At 53.9% G+C, this 20,856-nt stretch overlaps 7 protein-coding genes across 7 annotated transcripts; 3 read left to right on the top strand and 4 right to left on the bottom strand.

Moving 5' to 3' along the window:
* Positions 1 to 105: 105 nt before the first annotated feature.
* CEL6B (1,4-beta-D-glucan cellobiohydrolase cel6b) lies at positions 106 to 4,326 on the bottom strand. Its single transcript, XM_062888266.1, has 2 exons — positions 518 to 4,326; positions 106 to 458 (listed from the first exon to the last, which is right to left on the bottom strand). Exons 1-2 carry the CDS (start codon positions 1,546 to 1,548, stop codon positions 230 to 232), a joined length of 1,260 nt encoding a protein of 419 aa, XP_062746516.1. The 5' UTR covers positions 1,549 to 4,326; the 3' UTR covers positions 106 to 229.
* Positions 2,541 to 4,264, top strand: RIB1 (GTP cyclohydrolase II; the record flags this gene model as incomplete). The annotated part of the gene is made up of 2 exons (XM_062888267.1): positions 2,541 to 4,155; positions 4,217 to 4,264. Exons 1-2 carry the CDS (start codon positions 2,968 to 2,970, stop codon positions 4,262 to 4,264), a joined length of 1,236 nt encoding a protein of 411 aa, XP_062746517.1. The 5' UTR covers positions 2,541 to 2,967.
* Positions 4,327 to 4,795: 469 nt separating the features above from the next.
* QC762_213820 (uncharacterized protein) lies at positions 4,796 to 9,481 on the top strand (the record flags this gene model as incomplete). Its single annotated transcript, XM_062888268.1, has 2 exons — positions 4,796 to 5,046; positions 5,119 to 9,481. 2 exons carry the CDS (start codon positions 4,796 to 4,798, stop codon positions 9,479 to 9,481), a joined length of 4,614 nt encoding a protein of 1,537 aa, XP_062746515.1.
* Positions 9,482 to 10,978: 1,497 nt separating this feature from the next.
* QC762_0046900 (uncharacterized protein) lies at positions 10,979 to 11,512 on the top strand (the record flags this gene model as incomplete). The annotated part of the gene is made up of 1 exon (XM_062883433.1): positions 10,979 to 11,512. The coding sequence occupies one exon, from the start codon at positions 10,979 to 10,981 to the stop codon at positions 11,510 to 11,512; it is 534 nt and encodes a 177-aa protein (XP_062746514.1).
* On the bottom strand, positions 11,451 to 11,948 carry QC762_0046890 (uncharacterized protein; the record flags this gene model as incomplete). Its single annotated transcript, XM_062883432.1, has 2 exons — positions 11,451 to 11,671; positions 11,828 to 11,948. 2 exons carry the CDS (start codon positions 11,946 to 11,948, stop codon positions 11,451 to 11,453), a joined length of 342 nt encoding a protein of 113 aa, XP_062746513.1.
* Positions 11,949 to 13,532: 1,584 nt separating this feature from the next.
* Positions 13,533 to 16,353, bottom strand: QC762_213840 (uncharacterized protein; the record flags this gene model as incomplete). The annotated part of the gene is made up of 4 exons (XM_062888269.1): positions 16,320 to 16,353; positions 15,914 to 16,247; positions 14,821 to 15,758; positions 13,533 to 14,729 (listed from the first exon to the last, which is right to left on the bottom strand). The coding sequence occupies exons 3-4, from the start codon at positions 15,232 to 15,234 to the stop codon at positions 13,533 to 13,535; spliced, it is 1,611 nt and encodes a 536-aa protein (XP_062746512.1). The 5' UTR covers positions 15,235 to 15,758; positions 15,914 to 16,247; positions 16,320 to 16,353.
* A 3,331-nt stretch (positions 16,354 to 19,684) lies between these two features.
* On the bottom strand, positions 19,685 to 20,355 carry QC762_0046870 (uncharacterized protein; the record flags this gene model as incomplete). Its single annotated transcript, XM_062883431.1, has 2 exons — positions 19,685 to 19,864; positions 20,092 to 20,355. The coding sequence occupies 2 exons, from the start codon at positions 20,353 to 20,355 to the stop codon at positions 19,685 to 19,687; spliced, it is 444 nt and encodes a 147-aa protein (XP_062746511.1).
* Between the last annotated feature and the right edge of the window lie 501 nt (positions 20,356 to 20,856).

Genomic DNA, 20,856 nt, shown 5'->3' with positions numbered 1-20,856 from the left:
GTCTTTGCTTGGGAACCAACCCTGTCAAGATGCTGAAAGCAAGCCATAACCACGCTTCGGATGTCCAGAGACTAGATCACCATGAAACAAAAAGCAAAAGGGAGCCGAAGTAATTGACAAAAGGTCTTGTGATTAACCTTGATTTGTATAGACAAGGCAAATAATTAAGTATGTACAAGAATTCTAAAACACCCTACTCCATCCACCTAGTTGATAAATATTTTTGTATTTACCAGAACTTCCACCAGTTCTCATAAACGGAAGGATGGGCGTTCTGGACGAGCTGCTGGGCAAACTCGTCGTGCCAATGGCCGGCGCGGGGAGCGTTGAAGTAGCCGCACTCGCCATCAGACTCACCGCCGGGCTTGATCCAGACAATGGCATCAACGACGGTGTTGTTAGTGTTGGTGGAGGGAGCGGGTCCGAATCCGGAGGGGGCAACGTTGCACCACTCACCCCTATTACACGTAAAATGTTAACTTGAGGTCCGTCGAAAGAAATGCCAGGGGAAACATACCACTCCTTGCGGGCACCGGGGTTGGCGACACGGCCCTGGTCAACAATGAAGTGAGCAGGAAGGCCGCGCTCCTCGAGATGGGGGGCCAGGCTGGAGGCATAGTGGCTCTCATCCCAGCTGTTGCTCCACTCGGTGTAGTTCTCACGGACGACGGCGTGAAGGGGGTTGTAGTTGGAGACGTTGGTGGCGAAACCACGAATCTTGTTCTTCTTGCCGGAAGCCTCGTCGGCTCTCTTCAAGACCTCGGCGAACTCATCGGCAGCGAGGGGAAGATTGTCGTTCCACCCGAGCCAGCCACCGTGGGCGGCGTCAATGTAGAGGTGGACGTGGTCCTGCTGGAGCTGGGTGATGGCATGGGCGATGCCATCACGGTAGGTGTCAACGGCACCGGCGCAGAGGGGGATGTTGAGGTTGGTGACCAGGTTTCCGAGCGAATCGGGCTCGAGGACAATGGCGAACTCGAGGTCCTTGGCGGCGGCGACCTTTTGGGCGTAGGGCTTGACGAACTCCTCCTTGTAGCGCTCAAAGCCGTTCTCGCCGCTCAGGAGCTCACCGGCAGACTCGCCAGCGGAGCAATCTCTGTCGGGGAGGTTGTAAAGGACGAGACCGACGATCTGCTTCTTGCCGGTCGTCTTCTGGACACGGCGGGCAGTGGCGATGGCCTCGTCGATTCTGGAGAGCTCAGAGAGACGGGAGACCCAGACGAAGGTGCTGACCTTCTGGGCCTGAAGGGTGCGGAAAGCGTTCTTGACATCGCCCTTCTTGAGGAAGCTCTTGTAGGTCTGAGTGAGCTTGTTGGACCACTCGGGGTTGACGAACTGGGTCTTGCCAACGAAGGGGTTGGAGACGTCGCCCTTGGGAGGGGTGGGCTTCTTGGGGGAGGTAGGGACGGCAGCCACGAGGGCGCCGGTGGCCAGAGCGGCAATCAAGACGTCGGCACGCATGGTGATGGTAGGTCCAAGAAGAAGGCTGTATGGAGTGGGAGACAGAGCTGGAGAGGCTGGCTGAAGAAGCAAGAAAGACTCCCCCATCTCGAGGTCGTCGTCGGATGCCTCTTATACCAGTTCACCTGGCTCGCTCCCCCAGGTTTCCCTTCCGAATCGGTTCACCATGACAGCCCACTGCCTCCGTTAGCCAAGTTGCAACGGCCAGGATGTCGACGGGTTTCCCGGCGTCGAAGGAGACGTCGTGCCGGCACCATGGACAGAGTGGGCGATGGCCCACTCGGAACGACACATCGCGCTGGTAGGCTAAGGTCTTGGCCTGGGGTGCGGCTCCCGGTTACCCTCCCGAAGATCCGTTTCCTCCACGTCCCAAAGAGGAAACACAGAAACATTGCGTGATGGGAGACGGTGTTGCCCATGTGGGCTCACGGTAGCGACAAGACCTCAAGCTGCATTGACCAATTTCCCAGCGGTCAAGGGAACCTCTTTCCAAGGACACGCAGATATATTGGATCGGGAGCCCAGCCCGGACGAGATGCTCGAGAGGGTTGATGAGGACCTCGCTGGACCTTTCTCGAGCTCTCGACATACCACGCGCTACCTCGTGGTGCCTGGCGCAATATAGTGCCTTGTCTGGGCACTGAAGAGCCGCACTTGAACCGAACTGACGACATCTCGGAAGAATACATGTCGGCCTCCGCTGCGTGTGAATGCTGGCATCGAAATGGGCGTTCTGCATCAGCCTTTAGTATGCTAACTTTGGAGAACAGTTAGCCCCAGCCGGGGAAGCCAAGATGTGTTCTGCATCCTGTTGGCCTGAGTTGACTGGCGTGACTGGATGGAAGATGAACAGGATCGTGATAAGACAAAGCTTATCAATCAATCACACATCGGAGATGCTCGGTTTAAGTTGATGATGAATATGCCATCTGTACAAATGCAAAGTTTAATAATCGGTGACATTGTATTTTGAAAGGGGTCTTTCTGCAAGCTCACCATATCCAGGTTACCCAGGTACGAAATAGACAACAATGAATTGTCGCTGTCGCCAAAAAACCAATGGGAGTGTCAACTGTCAAGTTTGAAGAAAGATGGAGAGGAGTGGGGCCGAACCCCGCAAAGTATGGGGAAGTTGTCTCGCCGCCTGCCGAACTCCAAAGCACCGAGGCGATGCGGGCAGCACATGACTAATGCTTCCCCAATGGCCGTGAATCGCTTTGGAATCGCCCGCCGGCCCGGTTGAAGCTGTCATCTTTTGAAACTAGCAAAAAGGGCTCGAGTCTTGTGTTGACTGATTGATTCTCTCCATCCATTGCGCCATTGACCGCCATTGAACCCCTTGCAACCTTCTTTACCCTACCTACAGACCGACCCAGACGTGCCCTGGAACCGACGGCCCGAGCCTGTGATTGCGGATAGCCTTGCGTTGCCTTGCACCACCCGTCACCGGCCACCGACAGCCACACGCGCGTGCCAGCCCCTCCATCCCATTCCAGTCCCGTCGCAATGCCCGGCCAGCAGCCAGACGAATGGCAACACCACGCCGAGAGGACGACCAGCCAGTTGCCCTCCTTCTACTCTCCCCCAACAGACGCCCAGCACTCGTCGCAAGGTGATGCCGATGTGTCGCACCCCGACTTCTCCTTTTCTTCCGACCCCGCAGTCGGCACTTCTGCCACATCACCGCCCACGCCCAAGGACGGAGACAGCAGCAGTAATGATAATGACAGCAACGGCGACCGCAATGATGGCGCAGGGACACCATCAAATGCGCCGCCGCCCAGTTCGCTGCTGTCGCCAGCCTTCACACCTCCCGCCACCCCAGGGACCGCTACTCCGTCCAGCCTATTGCTCTCAGAACCGCGCGGCGTCCCAGTCGACAGTTCGGTTCCCTCCGGCGGTTGTGGATCCAAACACCCACGACTCCTCGAGCAACTCCCTCAGGTAGAATGCATCGTCCGCGCGCGTATCCCGACCACCACAGGCGCCGAGATGTTTCTCCACCTCTACACCAACAATGTGGACAACAAGGAACATTTGGCCATCGTGTTTGGAAACACGATCCGCAGCAAGTCACTCGATGCCGTACGCGAGGGCGAGACCGAGATGGATCGCCTTGTGCGGGGCGCCTACACGGGCAGACTGTACCCAGGGAGAACGACAAGCCTGGAAAAGGCTGATGGCTCGGCAACAGAGAGACAAGAACCAGAAGAGGCTGTCAAGAGCCAACCACCTCTGGTCAGAATACACAGCGAGTGTTACACAGGCGAAACCGTTTGGTCTGCGCGCTGTGACTGTGGCGAGCAGCTCGACGAGGCTGCGCGGCTCATGTCTCTACCTTCAAACAAAGCAGGAGGCATCATCATCTATCTGCGGCAGGAGGGTCGCGGCATCGGGCTGGGTGAAAAGCTCAAGGCTTACAATCTGCAGGATTTGGGGTCGGACACAGTCGAGGCAAACCTGCTCTTGAGACATCCCGCTGATGCGCGGAGCTACGGCCTTGCAACAGCCATGCTGCTTGACCTCGGTCAGAAAGAAGTGCGTCTCTTGACCAACAACCCAGACAAGATTCGCGCCGTGGAGGGGCCAAACAGGGAGGTGGTGGTGAAGGAGCGTGTGGCCATGGTGCCTCTGTCGTGGAAGGGCAAGGGCGGCTTCAGGGCGCCCGAGGTGGAAGGATATCTGAAGACAAAGGTGAGATATTCTGTGCTTCTACGCTGCGCCATGGCAAATGCTAACCGCGAGGCACCCGCAGATTGAAAAGATGGGGCATCTGTTAGACCCAGGCGCGTTGCCGAGGTAATCCTACTCGAGGAAATGGTTGACGATTGGGATTGTGGCAAGCTCGGAGAAGAAGCACGTGTATATCTGTATATTCGCAAAGTAGATACCTGGATTAGCGACCGCAGAAAATGGGTAGACTTTTGGATCACGCATTGGCATCGTGAATGTTGAAGCTCGACACCCTCAGGGGTACTCGGTCTGCCACCATCAGGGTTACGATGCCCATGTCGTAGTTGATGGTTCTTAGCACCAGGGTTATCGCAGTCCGCGCAAAAACCCACCCCACTATCGATAAGATAAGATGAAAGCTGCAAGCCGGGGCAACTTTCCACAGTTCACCTGCGACAGCCTGGCGACAGCTTTGGTCCCAAAGCTTCGCACGCGTCAATCCGTCAATCCCGTCAATCCGTCACTCATTTTTACTTTCTGTTCTTCTCTGCGTGCTCCAGTCTATTTTTCTCGCGACGAAGGTTTTCCCGGAATTTTCTTTTCTACGCATCATCAACCATCCAGATTCCACCTGTTCAATACCAGTCAACTCAACTGAAACATGCGTTTGCGACTGGTGGTCCGCCGCCATGCCCTCCCTGACGTACGAGTCGTCTTCAGCTGCAAGACGGAGAATGATCCGACCATTGCAAACTTACTGGAACAAGTCAACGAGATTATCCCCCTAGAGAGCAACGAATGGGGTTTGGAGGACTACACCATCGAGTTGAGACAGAAGGACACGGGCACCGCCTTTGACTTCTTCCACTTCCAGCAAGTGGCCGACGTACTGAAGGATGATGAAGAGATTTAGTACGTTTGTTCCGTCTCGCGCCTTTGTACTCGACGAAGCGATCCAAACTAACATGCGCCACTTTTTCTTAGCATTCGCCCACTTGTTACAAATGATCGAAGGAAGCGTCGCTTGAGCGGCCGCGATCAGATCACCAATGACGGCCGTCATCTTCTCGACGGTATCCCTTTCGGCCGCCCTCGCCTAAGAGCTGCCTACAACAGACCTGCAGTGGATATACCGCCCTTGAAACGCCCACGACTTACCTACCATCCACATGGCGAGGGAGAAGACGACGATGCTCAACAGCTTATGATTACCGAGTCTGGCGAACGGGGACGGAAGAAAGCCCGCAGGGCCGGAAGTGTCAGGTTCAGTGCGCCATATGACGCCGACTCGGACGAGGATGTAGAAGACGACGATTTTGGTGGTCAGAATGTGAACGAGGACGAGTCGGATATGGAGCCCATCGATGAGGATGACATGGAAGAACAAGGGTTGGACTCAGATTCAGACGAGGATGCAGACCTCGAGGAAGATGTTCAAGATGATGAGTCCGATCTTGAGGCTGAACTAAGGGACCTGGGGAATGATATGGAACCCGAGAAAGGCGAGAACAGCATAACATACGGTGAGGAGCGCGGCGTCAATGCACGAAGGAAGGCGAAGGAATTCGAGGCTCCCATCGACGGTCGAAAGCGTGGTACCAAGCGACCAAGGGACAGTAATGAGGAAGACGACAGCGACGCTGAATCGGTTGCGTCCGTGATCAAGCATTACGATCAGCATGGATTCCCGATCGGTTCCATCCTTAATGGCACTGCTTCTAGATACATGGTCGAGGAGATGCGCAAGAAAGGAGAACCTGTCAACCTTCCTGTGCACACCAAGTTCGAGGACGATGATGATGAAGACCAGAATGATGCCCTGGAAGAGGATGCCAATGAAGCTAGCCATCACTCGTCTTCTGAAGAATCAGGCACTAGCGACAGCGAAAGTGACAGTGGACCCGAAGTGGCGTCCTCGAAAGTCTGCCCACCTGTACGAGGCTCCTCAGAACATGATCTCACTGACTCGAACCCGGATGGCGACGACGACCTGAGCAGTGACGAGGATGAGAATAACGAGGAGGCCCAAACCACTGCCGACACCAAGCCATCTGGGGGCGACGACAGTGATGGCCATAACGACAGTGACGATGACGATGACGGCAGCAGTAATAGTGAGAGCGACAATGAGGACCACGATGCCGACAGCGATGGCGCCAGTGACGGTAGTGATGAGGGTGTGGATCTTGCCGGTGATCCCAAGTCTGATGATGATCAAAACAGCAGTGCACCTGATTCTGACCAGGATTCAAGCGGTAAAAGTAATTCCGATGAAGCTGACTCCAGCGACGAGGACTCTGACGGCTCTTCAATCGATGATTCGAACGGTGAATCAAGTGACGACGACAGCTCGGCTAGTGAAAGTTCCAGCCAAGAGGCGACTTCCAGCGGTGAAGATTCCTCGAGCGACATCGATTCCTCCAGCGATGATGATTCCTCCAGCGATGGCGAATCCTCAAGCGGTGATGATACTTCTGTTGGCCAAGAGCGTGCTGTCCCAGAACCAAAACAGATCGCGCCCAGTCTCATTAAGACCCTGCAAGTCACCGAAGCACCGGCCGTTCAAAGTGAAGATGCGGGTCCACCTCGCCCTTGGGAAGGCAAGCCATCCACTCGGAAAAGAAACGCTCGACGAAGGGCTCTGGCGCAGGCAAAGAAGGCTGCTGCTCGCGCTGAGGCATTAGTGGCGCTAGCTCCTACGGCTCCGAGTACTGGTATGACCGAGGCAGACTCTACCGAGCTTGCCAGTGTAACTGAGACTATCGCCGCGAAGAAGGCACAGATGCTGGAGCGCATTGGAGCTTTGACTGGAATGATTGTGGAGGAGTTGCAAGGCGATGCCCCCAGCCAGCCAGCTTCGGCTCACGATGCGGCTCCAGCGGCTCAAGCAACATCTCGGCTGTCTGAAACAACTGTGGCACCCCATAAGGACGCTGCCTGCGATGCGGACAGGGATCCAGATGCCTGGCGAGCCAAGATCAATTATAGGGCTGTCGAGTGCTGCCAGGAGGGCGTGGAGCTCAGTGAGCCTCCATTCCCGTTTGTCCAACGTTGGGATCCCCAGCAGAAATACCAACACGGTGGCCGCAAGAAGAGGAAGCAGCGTACTCAAGACGAGTATCAGCTTCAAGATGAAGAGACGCCGAAAACGAAAAGGAGAAGGTCAGACGTGGGTGGTATTGGGGACTATAGCTATGATGACAGAGGGTCATATTACCACGAGGCAAGCACGGAATATGGCGAGACTACCCTGAACTACGATGACGAGCCGCAGGAACAACCCGAGCGCAGTGTATCAGAGGTTCGTGAGGAGGACGAAGAGGATGACCTTCCACCGCTTCCCGCAGACCCTTCGACTCTCCCCTTGTTGCAGCCTGGAAGTGCTGCGCCTGGCATGATTCTTACTTGGCAGCAACTTTTGATGTCCAAGGCGACGAGTTGGGCACCCCAAGTGTCACGCCTGACGGGAATCATTATCACTCTGGAGGATCATGGTGTTCTTCGGGTCCGGCTTGCCAAAAGAGATCAGTACTTGGACCGAAACGAAAAGGTTTACGATGACGAGGGCAAGCGTGTCTACGACAAGTTTGAACTTCCGGGCATGGATGAGGAAGATGAGGAGGAGGAGGAGGAGGGTTACCGGACCCTGGATTTATCTGAAATGATGGAGCCCCGCGTCCTGCAGTATCCCTCTCAAATAGTTCCAGGTACGCCTTTGGTGGAGGAACCATCACCGTCCCATACCGCCAACAACCTCGAAAAGACCACGAGCGCTCAAACATCGGCAACCCTCGGGCATGAAGCACCGGAACAATCTACTGACGAGACATCACAGATGGATATCAACACTCAGACTCTTGAGGAAAGCGTCATCCCCGAATCTTGTGACCCCAATGGCTCCAGTGAAGATCAGGAGGCCCAGGCCGCTCAGGTGATGTCTGTCGAAGATATATCCATGACGGAAGACAGGCAGCACGAAATCAGTCAGCTGATCAGCGAAGCTGGCTTCCACAAGGAGGTTGATCCACCCATTGCCAATGACGCACTCTCGAACCGCAGTAGCCACTCGCCCTCACGACAGCTGACGGTTATGTCGCATGATGCGTTGCCGAGACCATTTGAACCCTCGCAGCCTCAAAGCGACTTGGGATCTCGCCGTGCTTCACGCGGTACAACCAACGGCGTTGATTCGCGGCCGATTTGGCTGGAGCCTTTTAATGGGTTCTCGGATGCCATCTCGCTGCCGCCGTCTGACCATCGGGTTGAGTCCCCCAAACTAGCCCTACCGCCCTCGGAAATTGGCAGCATCCAGAGCGAGAGGCAAGTTGACCCGGACTTCAGCATCGATCTGGCCGACTCTTCGCTTAATGCACTCGAGGATGACTCTGCCAACCGAGATGCACTCCGCAGCTCGCCTCCTTATGCCATGGAAGATGAACCCAGCGAGGTCGAAAGCCATGAGGAGGATGAGCAATCAGAGGATGAGCAGGCAGAAGAGGAGGACAATGTTCCAACGCCTCGTCCTTCTCGCCTTGCACGGGCTGTTTCCGAGTCTTCGTCATCAGACGAATCCCTGCCATCGGTGAGCGAGCTCTGCACTCAGCCTTCGACCAATAACAGTTCGGGTGTGCCGGCCCGGGAACCGGTCCAGGTTGACGTCATTCCAGCAGGGAAGTCGCGCATGTCAAAGACAACGGCAGATGCGGAATATGAGGAAGCCATGCGGCGGCTGGATGACATGGAGGACGAGTCTGAAGACTCTAATAACTCTGGCAAATTAGATTCTGATGATGGGGATTCGAGCTCAGACTCGGATATTCCCAACGTCCGCAGAGGCCCATCCACACTTGCACGGAGGCTCATGGTGAAGCCCATTGAGAAGCCGTCGCCTAGGAAGTCACAGCACCTCAAGCAAAGCTCCATGGCAAAGATCAAGATGGAACCTGTGTCGTCCCATACCGAGACTTGCCGGCGTAGAAGCGCGCGCACTTCGACTCAGTTTCAAGTCCCGAAGGGGTCACAGGTGATATCACTACTTAGCAGTCCCGAGCCTGCGTTGGAAGAAAACTACGCAGAGGACGACATTGACGAGACATATAAGGATTCGCAGGACTCTGACTGGCCCGATGGTGACGGCTGGGTCAAGAAGAGGAGGCCGACGTCAGCAGCAAGGCGGGCTGGCTTGAGCAAGCGAGGTATGAGTGTACCGGCTTCGTCTCTCGACCTTCTGCGGGAGAAGGCGTCGATTCCGCAGAGAATTGCGAGCTCGCAGCAGCCGGATAGCGCCAGCAGTCAGGGTTTGGCCAGGGCAAGGAAGCGGATAGCAGATGGCCTCTTTCACAAGTGATGAGATGATGGGATAATGGGATATTGGGATACACATGTAGTGTAGATACTATCATGTATAATAGGGATGGCACGTATGGCTGCATTATGGTAATGATCAACAGGCACTGACTGTCTTCTGTTGCTGTCTCACCCGCAGTGTCGGGATGTTTCGTTGCAGATGCCGATATCATGTGGCGTTAGCTTCCGAGGGTTGTACGTAAGTTGCGCGATGAGGATCGGGCCACGGGTACTTTGAGAATGTACCACGGTAGTATTCGTTACCCCACTGCAGATGCAATTCGAGGCCTAGCCTGCGGTCTGTTTGAAGCTTTGGGCTCCTTTGCAAGCTTGGCATCAAGACCATGTTTTCGAATCAGCTTGGCTCATTGGTGATGGGCCTGAGCTGCACACCAAAAAGTCTATCGGCGCGAAGCAAGGAACAATGGCCCGGAGCGGTGAAATAAAATAGAAAGAAGCCCTCGATGGGACGGACTGACACGACACAAGAGAGGGGTCGACAACACACTCGCACTGTCCGTCCCAGCGGATGCTGTCTTCAGATATCTCTACCTTAATTGTCTCGCCTGCGGGTGGCCCTTATCTTCTCCACCTTTTATTCTTCTGCAGCTGCCCGATGTTGGGTTTTCTGATATGATATTGCAAATGCCGTGAGCAGGCAGGATCTGTTTGCCATTCATTCTCTTTTTTTTATATTCGTAATCTTTTGCAAGTCGTACCGTCATCTCAGTCTCCAAATTAAAACAGCAGGCATTTTACCTGCGGGGCCGGAAAGGGGTGAGGTGAGAGGGGAGCTCTGACAGCTCCACCCCGCCCACACAACCCACAGCACACTGTGTCTAGGCCCGTTCCACAGACAGTTGACGCAGGGATCTTCCTTTGTGTCGGAAGCAGTAGTGACGACAAGCTCGACGATCACCACAAACTCAAATAACGGAGCTTGCCCACATCTCAAGGCACCACCCAGCAGCACCCCGACACGCACGCCCGCCACGAACAGAGCCGCACGCCTCAACCACTTAACAGGACCTGTCAAACAATCTGATACCTTACCTTGTCGACACTTTTTTTCTATCAGTCGTCATCGTCATAAGAGGAAGCGCCCTCCCATTTCCACCTTTTTCAGCTCTTCCGAGAGCCAGGGCACAGCGTCCGAGCAGGGGACCAGGGGCACGAGAAGCCACCCAGAGATAAGGCACTCTCGCGCGGAGCAGCGTCTCGCCGACCGCAATTTCATTCTTGAATCACACGCACGCCATATACAACTGTTATACACCACCGCCGCCGACTCTTTCTGTTGCTCTCCTCCATCCCGTCCTTCGCCATCAAATAACGACACACACATAGCACGTCCGAGAACTCCTCCAATGGTCCCGCCGTTTGCACCAGCACCCCCTTCGAATGCAGCACGCTACGCATTGATCGAATCTCCATCTCCATCTTCAGTCGTCTTGTTTTCCCAACACATCTCAGCCTCTCCAATATCCGTATCATCATCATGAACGCCACCGCCAACTCGTCTTCCTACAGCACCGCCCGTGCCACCATGTTTGATCTGCGCTCCTCTCCAGTGCCGACCATGATGCACCACCACGACCGCGACCTGGCGCTGCAAAAGTACTATCTCCTGCACGAGCAGCACGAGTCACTCCGTCAGCACCTCGATGAGCTCCGATCGCCCCAGTCGGCTTCCTTTTTCTCCTCGCCCTCCACCACTACGTCATCACTCTCGCCTACCGGCATCATTCCCGCCCCGGTCGTGTCGTCCTCGCGTCACCAGTTCCGCAGCTCGTCCATCCCGACCATTATGATGAAGAGATCTGGGTCGTCGGGCTGCCTGGGGGAAGTCGCCCAGGAGGAGGCCAAACTGTGTGACGTCAACGAGGGCATCAAGAGGGTGCTGACGGAGCTGCTCAACTGTGAGGCGGTGAGAGGCGATCGCGCGTTTCGGACGTGGGTCCAGAGCCGACTCATGGATACCGAGCGGGAACTCCGGAGTGGAAGGAGAAGACGGAGCGCGCCCGACGCTTAAATGGCGACGCGGGCGACGACCCAAACTCAATTCCCCTTTCACGAGGGTTCCTGCAGTAAGGCTCCAGGACAAGGTTGGTCGGTCTGACGCCAAGCCCTCCACTCCTGACATGCCACCGACATCGAACCAGAGTAATGCGAAGGAGGGATGAGATGCAGTCTAGGTCGAAGCATATTTGGGATTTCTTTTCTTTTTCTTTGCTTTGTCACTGTTTGCATTCAGCTAGGTGTTGGGAGTCGACTTTTCTGTCTTTTTTGTCTCTTGGTTCATCAGCAAGCAAAACAAGCAGGCACACACACATTGTCATACAGCTACCTGTAAGAATCACGACCCATCCGTTTTGAACTCTTTTTTGGTATCGGGGAGTCAACTTTGAGGCATTGCTCTTCTCTGTCTCTGGGTTTTTGGACTGGGTTTCGGTAAAGGGCAACATCATGGCAGGATATAAAAATGGAAGGAACTTTTTTGGCAACGGGGATTTAAAGGATATTTATTCTTTAGTAAGTGGTGTGTTCAATGCAAGGGATGGAATTCTTCGTGTCTCGCTTTTCCCTGCATGTTTCGGAGAGGTTGGTTCTTCCATGCATATTGCGCCACATCTGTCCCTGAGGCTGGTGATGTGCTGGACTGGAAAGGAGCGCAAGCCACAACACAACATTCAACATCAATGATATGCCTTGGTGTGTGGGGGTTTCAGCTCACAAGGCCAACACGAGGAGGCATGGTGTTTACTTCATTTATTTTTCTGTTCTTATCACTTGTTGTGGGTGACTATTAGATTAGACTTCATCTTTTGTCTCTCTTTGACTTGTGTGCGTTGTGTCTGTGCCATGTACCTCCTTGTATCCCCCCTTCCACTCTACCTCCCACGACAACCTCAGAAACTTTTCAACCTATATAGTCCGCGGACAGAATGCATCATTCCCCTACCCATGTTGAAAAGATACATGACACTATTGGGAACCATGTAGGTGAGCTGTCGTGTTCCGAGCCTAGGCCCATTTCTCTCTGCCCCCACCCAGCCTTGGTTGGCCATCGGTCGAGCTGTCGAGGGATGAGGGAGTACAAGATAGATTAAAACCTCCGCACTCGCCAAATGCCCGCGATGAATGACCAAAAGAGCAAAGCAGCACGCGCTTCTGCAACCGAGCTCGAGAGCGTGTGACAATAACAACGACAACAGCAGCAGCGGCAGCGGCAACACGAGAAAAGAAACAAAAGAGAGAAGTGATGGTTTTTCAGACATGTACATGTATTTTGGTTTCTCCTTCAGACTGTCTCTGTCTGTCTCTCCGTCCCAGCCTCTCCGGCTTTTCCTCTTGCATCTCTCCTTCTCTGTATTTCTTGTGACAGTAAATTGCGACTTTGGGGGAATCTTTTGATGTTGATAGCGGTACACAACCAAAGAAAGAGAAGGAAAAAAGAGAGCCAATGCTTTTTCTTTCAAGGTTTTGAGAGGTCAACATTGAGATACCTAGACCAGAAGGAGCAAAAAAATCAAAAGTGAAAAAAGAAAACAGAGACAACCATGCAAGAACGAGGGAAAAGAAATACAACTAAAAAATCAATCGCTCACTGGGATCTTTGCCTGTTGCTTTGACAGCAAGATCGTGACATTTTTGATTAGAGAGGGAAGAGAGGAAAAAATGAAAGCAAGGACGACGACGGGTGGCTGCTTCACATCGAGTTGTCAGGTTTGTTGGTGCTGCTGTCTCCCTCTGTTCCATGTAGATAGGTGGGTGGGTGTGGAGTAGGAGGGCGCTCAGGATAGCCCTTCCCTCCTCTTCAGCTGTGTAACCCCCAACCTCGACTCGCACAATTGTTGATGTTGTCGACTTCGGCCAGTGCCCATCCACACCTCAACGCACTGTTCTAATTTCCATGCTCAGCCAGCCAGCCACCCCCATATTTGAGCCTTGACCCACACGCACATCTTGTGTGTGTGTTACCACCTGGGATTGGTTACCAGATAGGTAGGTGCCTCCAACCAACCAAACATCACTCTACACAAAGCCCGAGACTAGTGCCGGGTGGCAACAGCAGCATGATGCCTCTCATACGCAGACGACAGGGAAGGCAGCGACGGCCCGTCATGCCCACCGCCAGTCTCGTGTCCAGCCCCCGCCGCGGCGTATGCAGAGTCCCTTCGGCCAGAAGCGTCGGTCGACCCGGAGCTGGTGCCGTACGGGCTCATGTCAAAGGCTGCTGGGCCCTGGCTGTTCGAGAAGGCTGCAGCGCGTTCCGAGTCGCTAAAGATACTTTCTGGGCCGCTGGACTCGGTGCGAGAGGAGCCGTAGCTGTCGTAGCTCGAGTCTGTGGCCGTTGGGGGTTTGTTGGCCCCTGAGAGAGGTGGGTAGGTGGAGGAGCGGTGACTGGTCGTGGTGGTAGTGGCGGCGGTGGAAGAAGGAACAGGAAGCACACGATCCGACTGAGACGACGGCAATGAAGCTGACATGTTTGTGAAGGAGAAATTCGGCCCGTCCCCGGCGGCTGAGTGACCCCGGACTGCTGAGTAGGCCGATGGTGGAGGGGTTGTGTAGGTGGTTGGGGATGCGGTTACTTCTGGATCCAGATACATGCTGCCGTACCCGCTCGGGGATTTCATGCTCCTGCTAGATGGCCAAGCCGGGGTCCCAGGCATGGACATGACCGGGATGCCGCTGGGGGCATCGTGATGGGCTTCTCCGGTGGGGACCGGCAAACCATAACCCCCAAAGTTGTCCACATCAGAGTGGACCCCGTACGTTAGGCCGTGTGGCGAGGAGCTGTATGCGGCCGTGTAATACGCTGGTTTGACCGGGACGTATGAGTAGCCGCCGCTATGAGTGCTGCCTCTGTACGATGAGATACCTGTAATGTCGGTAGTGCTGCCATGTCCCATATGATGCCCAGTGGTGGATAAAAGGTCGGAAGCGTAGGCTGTTGCGTGCGAACTGGGAGAGGCATGATACGTGGGCGCGCGGGAAGCGTGGTATAATCTGGCATCACCAACGTTGTAGCCAAAAGGGCTATCGCCAACCTGCTCACTTCGGATAAAAGGGGCTTCTCTTGATTGAACCTGGCGCTTGTTAGACAACCTAAAAGTGATGACAAAGGTAGTGAAGCTCACCCTTAGAAATTGACACGGCTCGGCATTGGCATTCTTGCAGTTCGAGCATGGCTGCCCTTGCCCCGGGTCACCACTGCATCTGATCTTTCGCTTTCTACACCTTCCACACTAAGCCAGGTAGGAATTCAGTGTCAGCATAAGGTAACCGAGCTGGTTGGTGGGTGGACTCATGAAAAGAATAGGTAAGGTATGGACGTACAGCAACAGCGATCCTTTTTCTTTGTGGTGTGGAGTCTGACCCATCCATACCTCCGTGCCCTCCTTGATCAGACATACTCAGGTGTCCACGCGAGTGGCCGTCGTGAAGAGGGTGTGAAGGAAGCTGGTAGCCGTGCCCGTGGTGACGGTGGTGGTGTCTATCAGAGTCCAGAGACGGCAAACTAGTGGGAGATGAATAATATACAGCTGGATACGGTCGGCTAGTGTTGTTGTAACTCGATCGGCTGCCGAGTCGTGGAGGTAGGCCGAGTCCACCGAGTCCTGGGACGAGTCCGCCGCCGCCGATGAGTGTGGTGTGAGTGTCGGATGTCGTAGAACCCGAGGACGACGAAGACGACGATGAAGACGACGAGGAGGAAGGGGTATAACACTGGGACTGGGTCTGGGACACCATTTGAATTTTCCGGTTTCTCGCCTTCGTCCTTGGTTTTAGAGAGTGAGTCTCAAAGTCTGGCTGTTATTTAGACTTGTCTGTCTCTGTCTTCTGCTGTGGCTTGCGAGTGTGGTTATTATTATCGAGACGTAGAATAGCTGACAGGTTGAGCGTGTGTCTGGTGATGGTGGGTGGGGGAAGGGGGGGGGGGTACAGCAGCGTTGTGTGCAGAAGGTGTAAATTGTCCGGTCACTTAACACCGCAACTCGAAATCCCGATCGATCCAGAATGAAGCAGACTGGAACCTGGCCCTAGGATACAAATCGGCCGCCGTGGATGCCCTGATAGGCTGCGACTCGCCTCGAACACCTCTCACCGAGAATGGAAAACAAAAAAACAGTCCCCCTGGAGTCGAGAGTCGGGGCTGAGTTATGGGCAGGAACCAAGACAGCAAAACCCGGGCCCAAAGCTGAAGTCTCCCAGGACTGGTCTCCCCTGCTGTTCTGGTTTGATAGATGGGGGAGCGGGGGGCGGACGCCAAAGACCTGGAATTGACGCACATGAGCAACGCTGGACCGATCAAAGCGCTCGCCGTGGAAGCACAGGACAACGAAAAGCACATGTCCCCTCGGCCGAGAAGTGGAATAGTGGGGAGATGAATGATCAGAGGTAGGATAGGAGTGAGACATGGTACACAAACCTTTCCGGTCCCAACTTCTGGAATTGGTCTGAATCAAAAACAAAACCTTCCCCCAGCGTAATCTACGTCCGATCCAGTGGTCGACAATCGATTGGTGTCCTCAGGTTGATTTCGTCAGACTGTCTTGGACGTGCAGAGTGAGCGGAAAGCTGGCTGGGTTGTATGGTCTTTGTCTCCCTCTCGATGAGCGGGGATGATGAAACGGAAGAGACCCAAAAGACACAAGGGGCAGAATAGGGATGTATGATGTGATCTGTGAAATGTTGAGCTTGGCACAAGGTCCAGTTTCACTATCAGGAGCAAAGAAAGAAATCGAGCGAGACAAGATAAGACACTAGACGGGTGAAGAGGAAGAAAGTCAGGCGAGGAGAGGAAAAAAAGGGGGGGAGGGAAGGGGTGGACATGCAAGTGTCATGATGTTATAAAGACTTGTGTATCACCTCGTGCTGTCCATTTCTCGTTGGATAGGTATAAGGTCGGTTAGTTCCCCCACGTACCCTGTGTGTATTGGGCCATCTGTTTGCATCCATTTCTGTCAGCTGTATGATGGGTCGCTGGCAGTCCTTTGCGATGACGGCGGCGCCAGAAACGCTGAAGGGTGGGCACACACGACATGGACAGGCCTGGTTCCCCCAGGGATATTTCCCTTGACATGATGTGCTACCACGGTCTTGACCTTGGCCCGTCGCCCTGTCTTGTGGTTCTCTCTCTGGTCCTACACGTCTAGTTTTTGACAGCGGAGATGGAGTACCTCCAGAAAGATTTGAGTTGCCTTTGATTTAGCGCGAGGCTAATGATGGACATGTCGGGTACATGCATCGGAAAAAGCCACCTGATGTAGGGATGGGACATCTTTTCGCAGCTACATGTACCCATTTGGCATCAGATGGCGAGCCAAACATCTCATGAGTACATGGCACTGTGATAAGATGCTGTACCAGCTTTTCAACGTCGAGGCTGGTCCAACATGGAGACGGCCACCTACAAGAAAACTGCCTAGTCCGACACAAGTACCGGGAAAGTATCTCGTTGAGTACCTCTGTTTCTTGATGCTGCATTTGGCAAGTGTCGACTTGCCTGCCGACGAGTGGGCCATTTGTGCTACTAACCTATAGCTTTCGACTGAGATTGACTGTAGAGAGTGAAAGGAGTAAAATCAAGATGTCCAGGGGTAAAGTGACACCTCACTCGAAAAGTCGAAAAGTCCCTCTCCCCCACCCTCACTCACTGTCTGAGGGCAAACGAATCAAAAGCAGAGTCGAAAATCTTTGCGTCTCGATGCGCAATCGCCTCTGATAAGGTGGTTTGCTTGATTCTTGGCCCAAAATGTGTCATTGTGCACTTGGATTTAGCGAAGCAATCGAGTTTTCGCACAACGTGATACAGCCATCTCAAAGAGGAGAAGTGGGCTGGGGACAACGCATAAATGGTGAGCATTCTTGTCCCTTGTACAACTTATGGATATGGAAGAGGCCGGTGTTTGTGCTGCCGGCCAGTGCTAGTGTCAGCGGCAGGTTGTGCAATTGCACCATTGGGTCTTGTAGAATGATGATATCTGACCTGAATAATTACCTGGTACAAACGAACAAGTCTGTTTGATTTTTTCTTGAATACCTATCGTATACATCAGACGCTAGACTCCGTATTAATTCCTTTTCTTGTCCACTGTGCAAACATGAGCCCCCGGCTGCAGATTGAAGTCGCCATCCCCCCATCTCAAAACGGATGGCCAGGCAGGTAAGGTGTTGAACAGAGAGATTGGCCGTTCCGATATCAAGAGAGAAAAAACTGCACAATTTGATGCTTGCTGGCCCAGAGAGAAAATAGTGCTACCCTGAGACTTGGAAGGCGGGATTGTGTGGGTGGTAATTGGTAATCGATCGGATCGGATAACCACCGAGTGCCAATGACAGCTCGCTCTGGGTGTCAAGGCAGGTACAAAGATGATCGAAGACTCTGCATTTTCAACTAAAAGTAGCTTTGATGTACCCGCGCCAAGTTTGCACAGTGCAACTGTCTGCGGAAGCTGGAGCAGCTAGACCACCTACCTACGTCCCACCTCGACCATCCAGAGATCTGTGTTTATCGTCGTCTGCATCCGCGGCACATGTTGGCGTCTGCAGCAGTGAGAATGGTGCAGTCAAGACCGGGAGCCCCTGGGTATCCCCAAAAATTCTATCACATTCTGTCACTGAGACCTCCTGGCATGCTCCCATCGTCTGCTTCTCCCGCAAGCGAAAATATGACCGATCTACTTTTCCCCCTGGAAGCTGGCATACAAGGCAGGGAATCCGATTTGTCGGCCACCCCGTTGAAAACGGGAGCCCGAAGATCTCCCCACTGTCAGTTATGCTTTACATATTCGCCGCAACAGTCACGGGGACTGGGGAAGCGTGGGCTGTGCGGTGAACAATCATGCATGTTGCAAACACACGATACAGGTGCCCGGCACTGCTGGTCCTGGAGTCTCCGGCCCTTCTGCAGACGTCGTTGGACCACAGTCCGCAAGCTGCGTCGGATAGATGAGACGAGGAGGAAAGTGCTAATTTCTTTCTCGACACGGCTACACCCGTCTTTCAGATCTCGGTCCGACTATCTGGGGAAGCTGATCGGATGGTCGGTTCTGGGTGGACTTGTACCTTGCCATGCGTTATGAGCCAGAAGATACCTGCCTGACATGCCAGCTTTGCTCCCCTTGATGAATTTTGAGACCCAAAGGGAGTCACTTTGTTCTGTGACATCAAACCTTCAATTCAGTACGCTCGAGGTTGAGCTGAGTTGAGCAGCTATTGACCTGTCTAGGTGGGTAGCCACCAGAACTCACCACCAAAAATGATGCCAACGTAAACTTTCTCTCTCCCCGATCGGGTTGACCCATCCGAATCCCCAATGCTCAGGAAGCGGGTTGGGCTGTTGTCTGGCCCCCCCAACGCTCCGGCTCAGCTACTTCAGCTTATCTGACCTGTGACCAGCTCACGCCAGGTCTCGCCTCGGCTGGCTCGTTCATGGAAAGTCGCGATGCGGCTGCGTGCATGTCGATGTCTCTAGCTCTCTGGCCACCATTCCCTAGTCAGGTGCTACGGCGTCAACAAGAATTTTGTGAGGGCCCTGGGGCGTGCTTCAGAAGTCGGTACCCGAAGATGCTGTGCCATTCACGCAGTCGGTCCCCTCTCACTTCTCCAACTTTTCCCCTGTGGAGGCCGTGAGAGGAACAGTGCTTGCACGTTATAAGTAGCTCACATGCGGACTCAACTCCAGACCATGTAGAGGTTGTGCCGAGGAGGCATCACTTGCGGATACGAGGCATTGTCGATGAAATGGAGTGCTGATGGAAGGCATAACGATAGAAATAGAACAAATCGATGTGTTTGGCCAATGAAGAGCCCGCGCCATCCTGTCTCAGTGTGATTATATTCTAAGTAGGAATGTGTCTCAGTGGCTGACCACCAGGCAGGACTTCATATCTCGGTGGATATCTCTGACCTTGACTCCCTACAAGCTGCCCAACAATGCTTTTGACTTGGTAGCGCTCGTAGATTGGGATACAATTCCTCTTGGTAACAACGTTGACCGCGTAACCGAGTTTGTCTTCGCAGAGATATCATACCATGTGTGATGGTAAACAGCTCGGACTGCCTGGATACGAATTCGTGAGGATGATGAAATTTCCAAGTGACACAGCATTCAACTGCAAGAGAAGCGGCGTTCAATCAGATGCCTTTATCCACTTTGAACCACCCCCCGTCGAAACCTCCGGACGGAGTCCAAAGCCTACCGCATGGGCCGCCCCCCGCCGTCATCATCGGACCATCTGGTATCACCCTTCAAAACACATCTGAGCTCTTGATACAAGCAAGATCCCAGGAGGTCCGAGCAAGTCAGATTTCCTCTGTACTGTGTGGCCTGATCAGGGCTGAATGGAAGGCTTCCCCTTATCCACGGACGTAAAGTCTACGAAAAGGTAGAACAGATCAGCTTCCGACGCGCCTGGACAAATGTGCCCTTCCTGATATTTCTGGAAGCATCAATGTAATGTGCACACGCGTCCACGAGAATCACTACCATGCTTTCTCGACGTTGCCACCAAATGGCGTTGGGATATCCAGGGTTTTGAGAGATGCATAAAAAACGCCATTTTTTCCCCGAGTCGTGGACATTCGGAGAGGGAGGGACCTTACAGCTCGATCCGTCGCCCAAACGGTAAACCGGTAGAAAAAAACCGCCATGGGCGTCTGTCGAGACACGTTGCCCGAACGCCTCCGAGGCAAAATGAGAACTTTTTTTCTTTTTCTTGCCTGCCGGCGGTGACGGGTCGCGCGATGCGGATCGGCAGCGGCAGCGGCGGCTGGGTTGGTAGGTCGGGAGGGTGTTGAGGAAGAGAAAGAAGAAAGAAGGGTGGTGGATGACGGGCATGATCCGAACGATACCTCAGACACACCCATACACACACATACACAACCCGAACACCCGCCCCTCCATCACCCATTGGCCAGCAGCCCCCAACCCCGAGCCCCCAGCCCCCAACTACCCGCAAAACCAATTTTTATGCAGTACGAATAGGCACCTGTAGCACTCATTGGCCGCCCTGCTTATCCGCACACCACCACAGCCCGATTTCGAGCATCTTCGTCGTCAAATATAGGCATATATAAAAGTAGTATAATCTTTCAGCCCAATGACAACCCAACCCAAGCCGGGGGGCGAGAACAGGAGGCTAGCCAGCTATCTGCGCAGGACGGGGCTTCGTGAAAGGCCCCTCATTCTATTTGCCTGCGTCATACAGAGACCGCATGAACAACCTCCTCGTGGAACCAGCAGAAGCTACCTCATCCGGATACGAAAATCCGAGGTCTGCATACATATACGCCCTATGTTGAGTAGGGAGGAAGCACGATACGGCGGTTGGCAGCTCTGCATGCTCCAGCTGGGCCCCGATAATCACG

Source organism: Podospora pseudocomata (assembly GCF_035222375.1).
Source record: "Podospora pseudocomata strain CBS 415.72m chromosome 2 map unlocalized CBS415.72m_2.2, whole genome shotgun sequence".
NCBI classification, from domain to species: domain Eukaryota; kingdom Fungi; phylum Ascomycota; class Sordariomycetes; order Sordariales; family Podosporaceae; genus Podospora; species Podospora pseudocomata.
This window is presented reverse-complemented; position numbering and strand designations above follow the sequence as displayed.

Excerpts from the sequence above, each read along its gene's own strand:
- CEL6B (XM_062888266.1), bottom strand. The coding sequence starts at position 1,548 with ATGGGGGAGTCTTTCTTGCTTCTTCAGCCAGCCTCTCCAGCTCTGTCT. Across the intron at positions 459-517 it reads CCCGGTGCCCGCAAGGAGTG|GGGTGAGTGGTGCAACGTTG; the intron begins GTATGTTTCCCC and ends TACGTGTAATAG.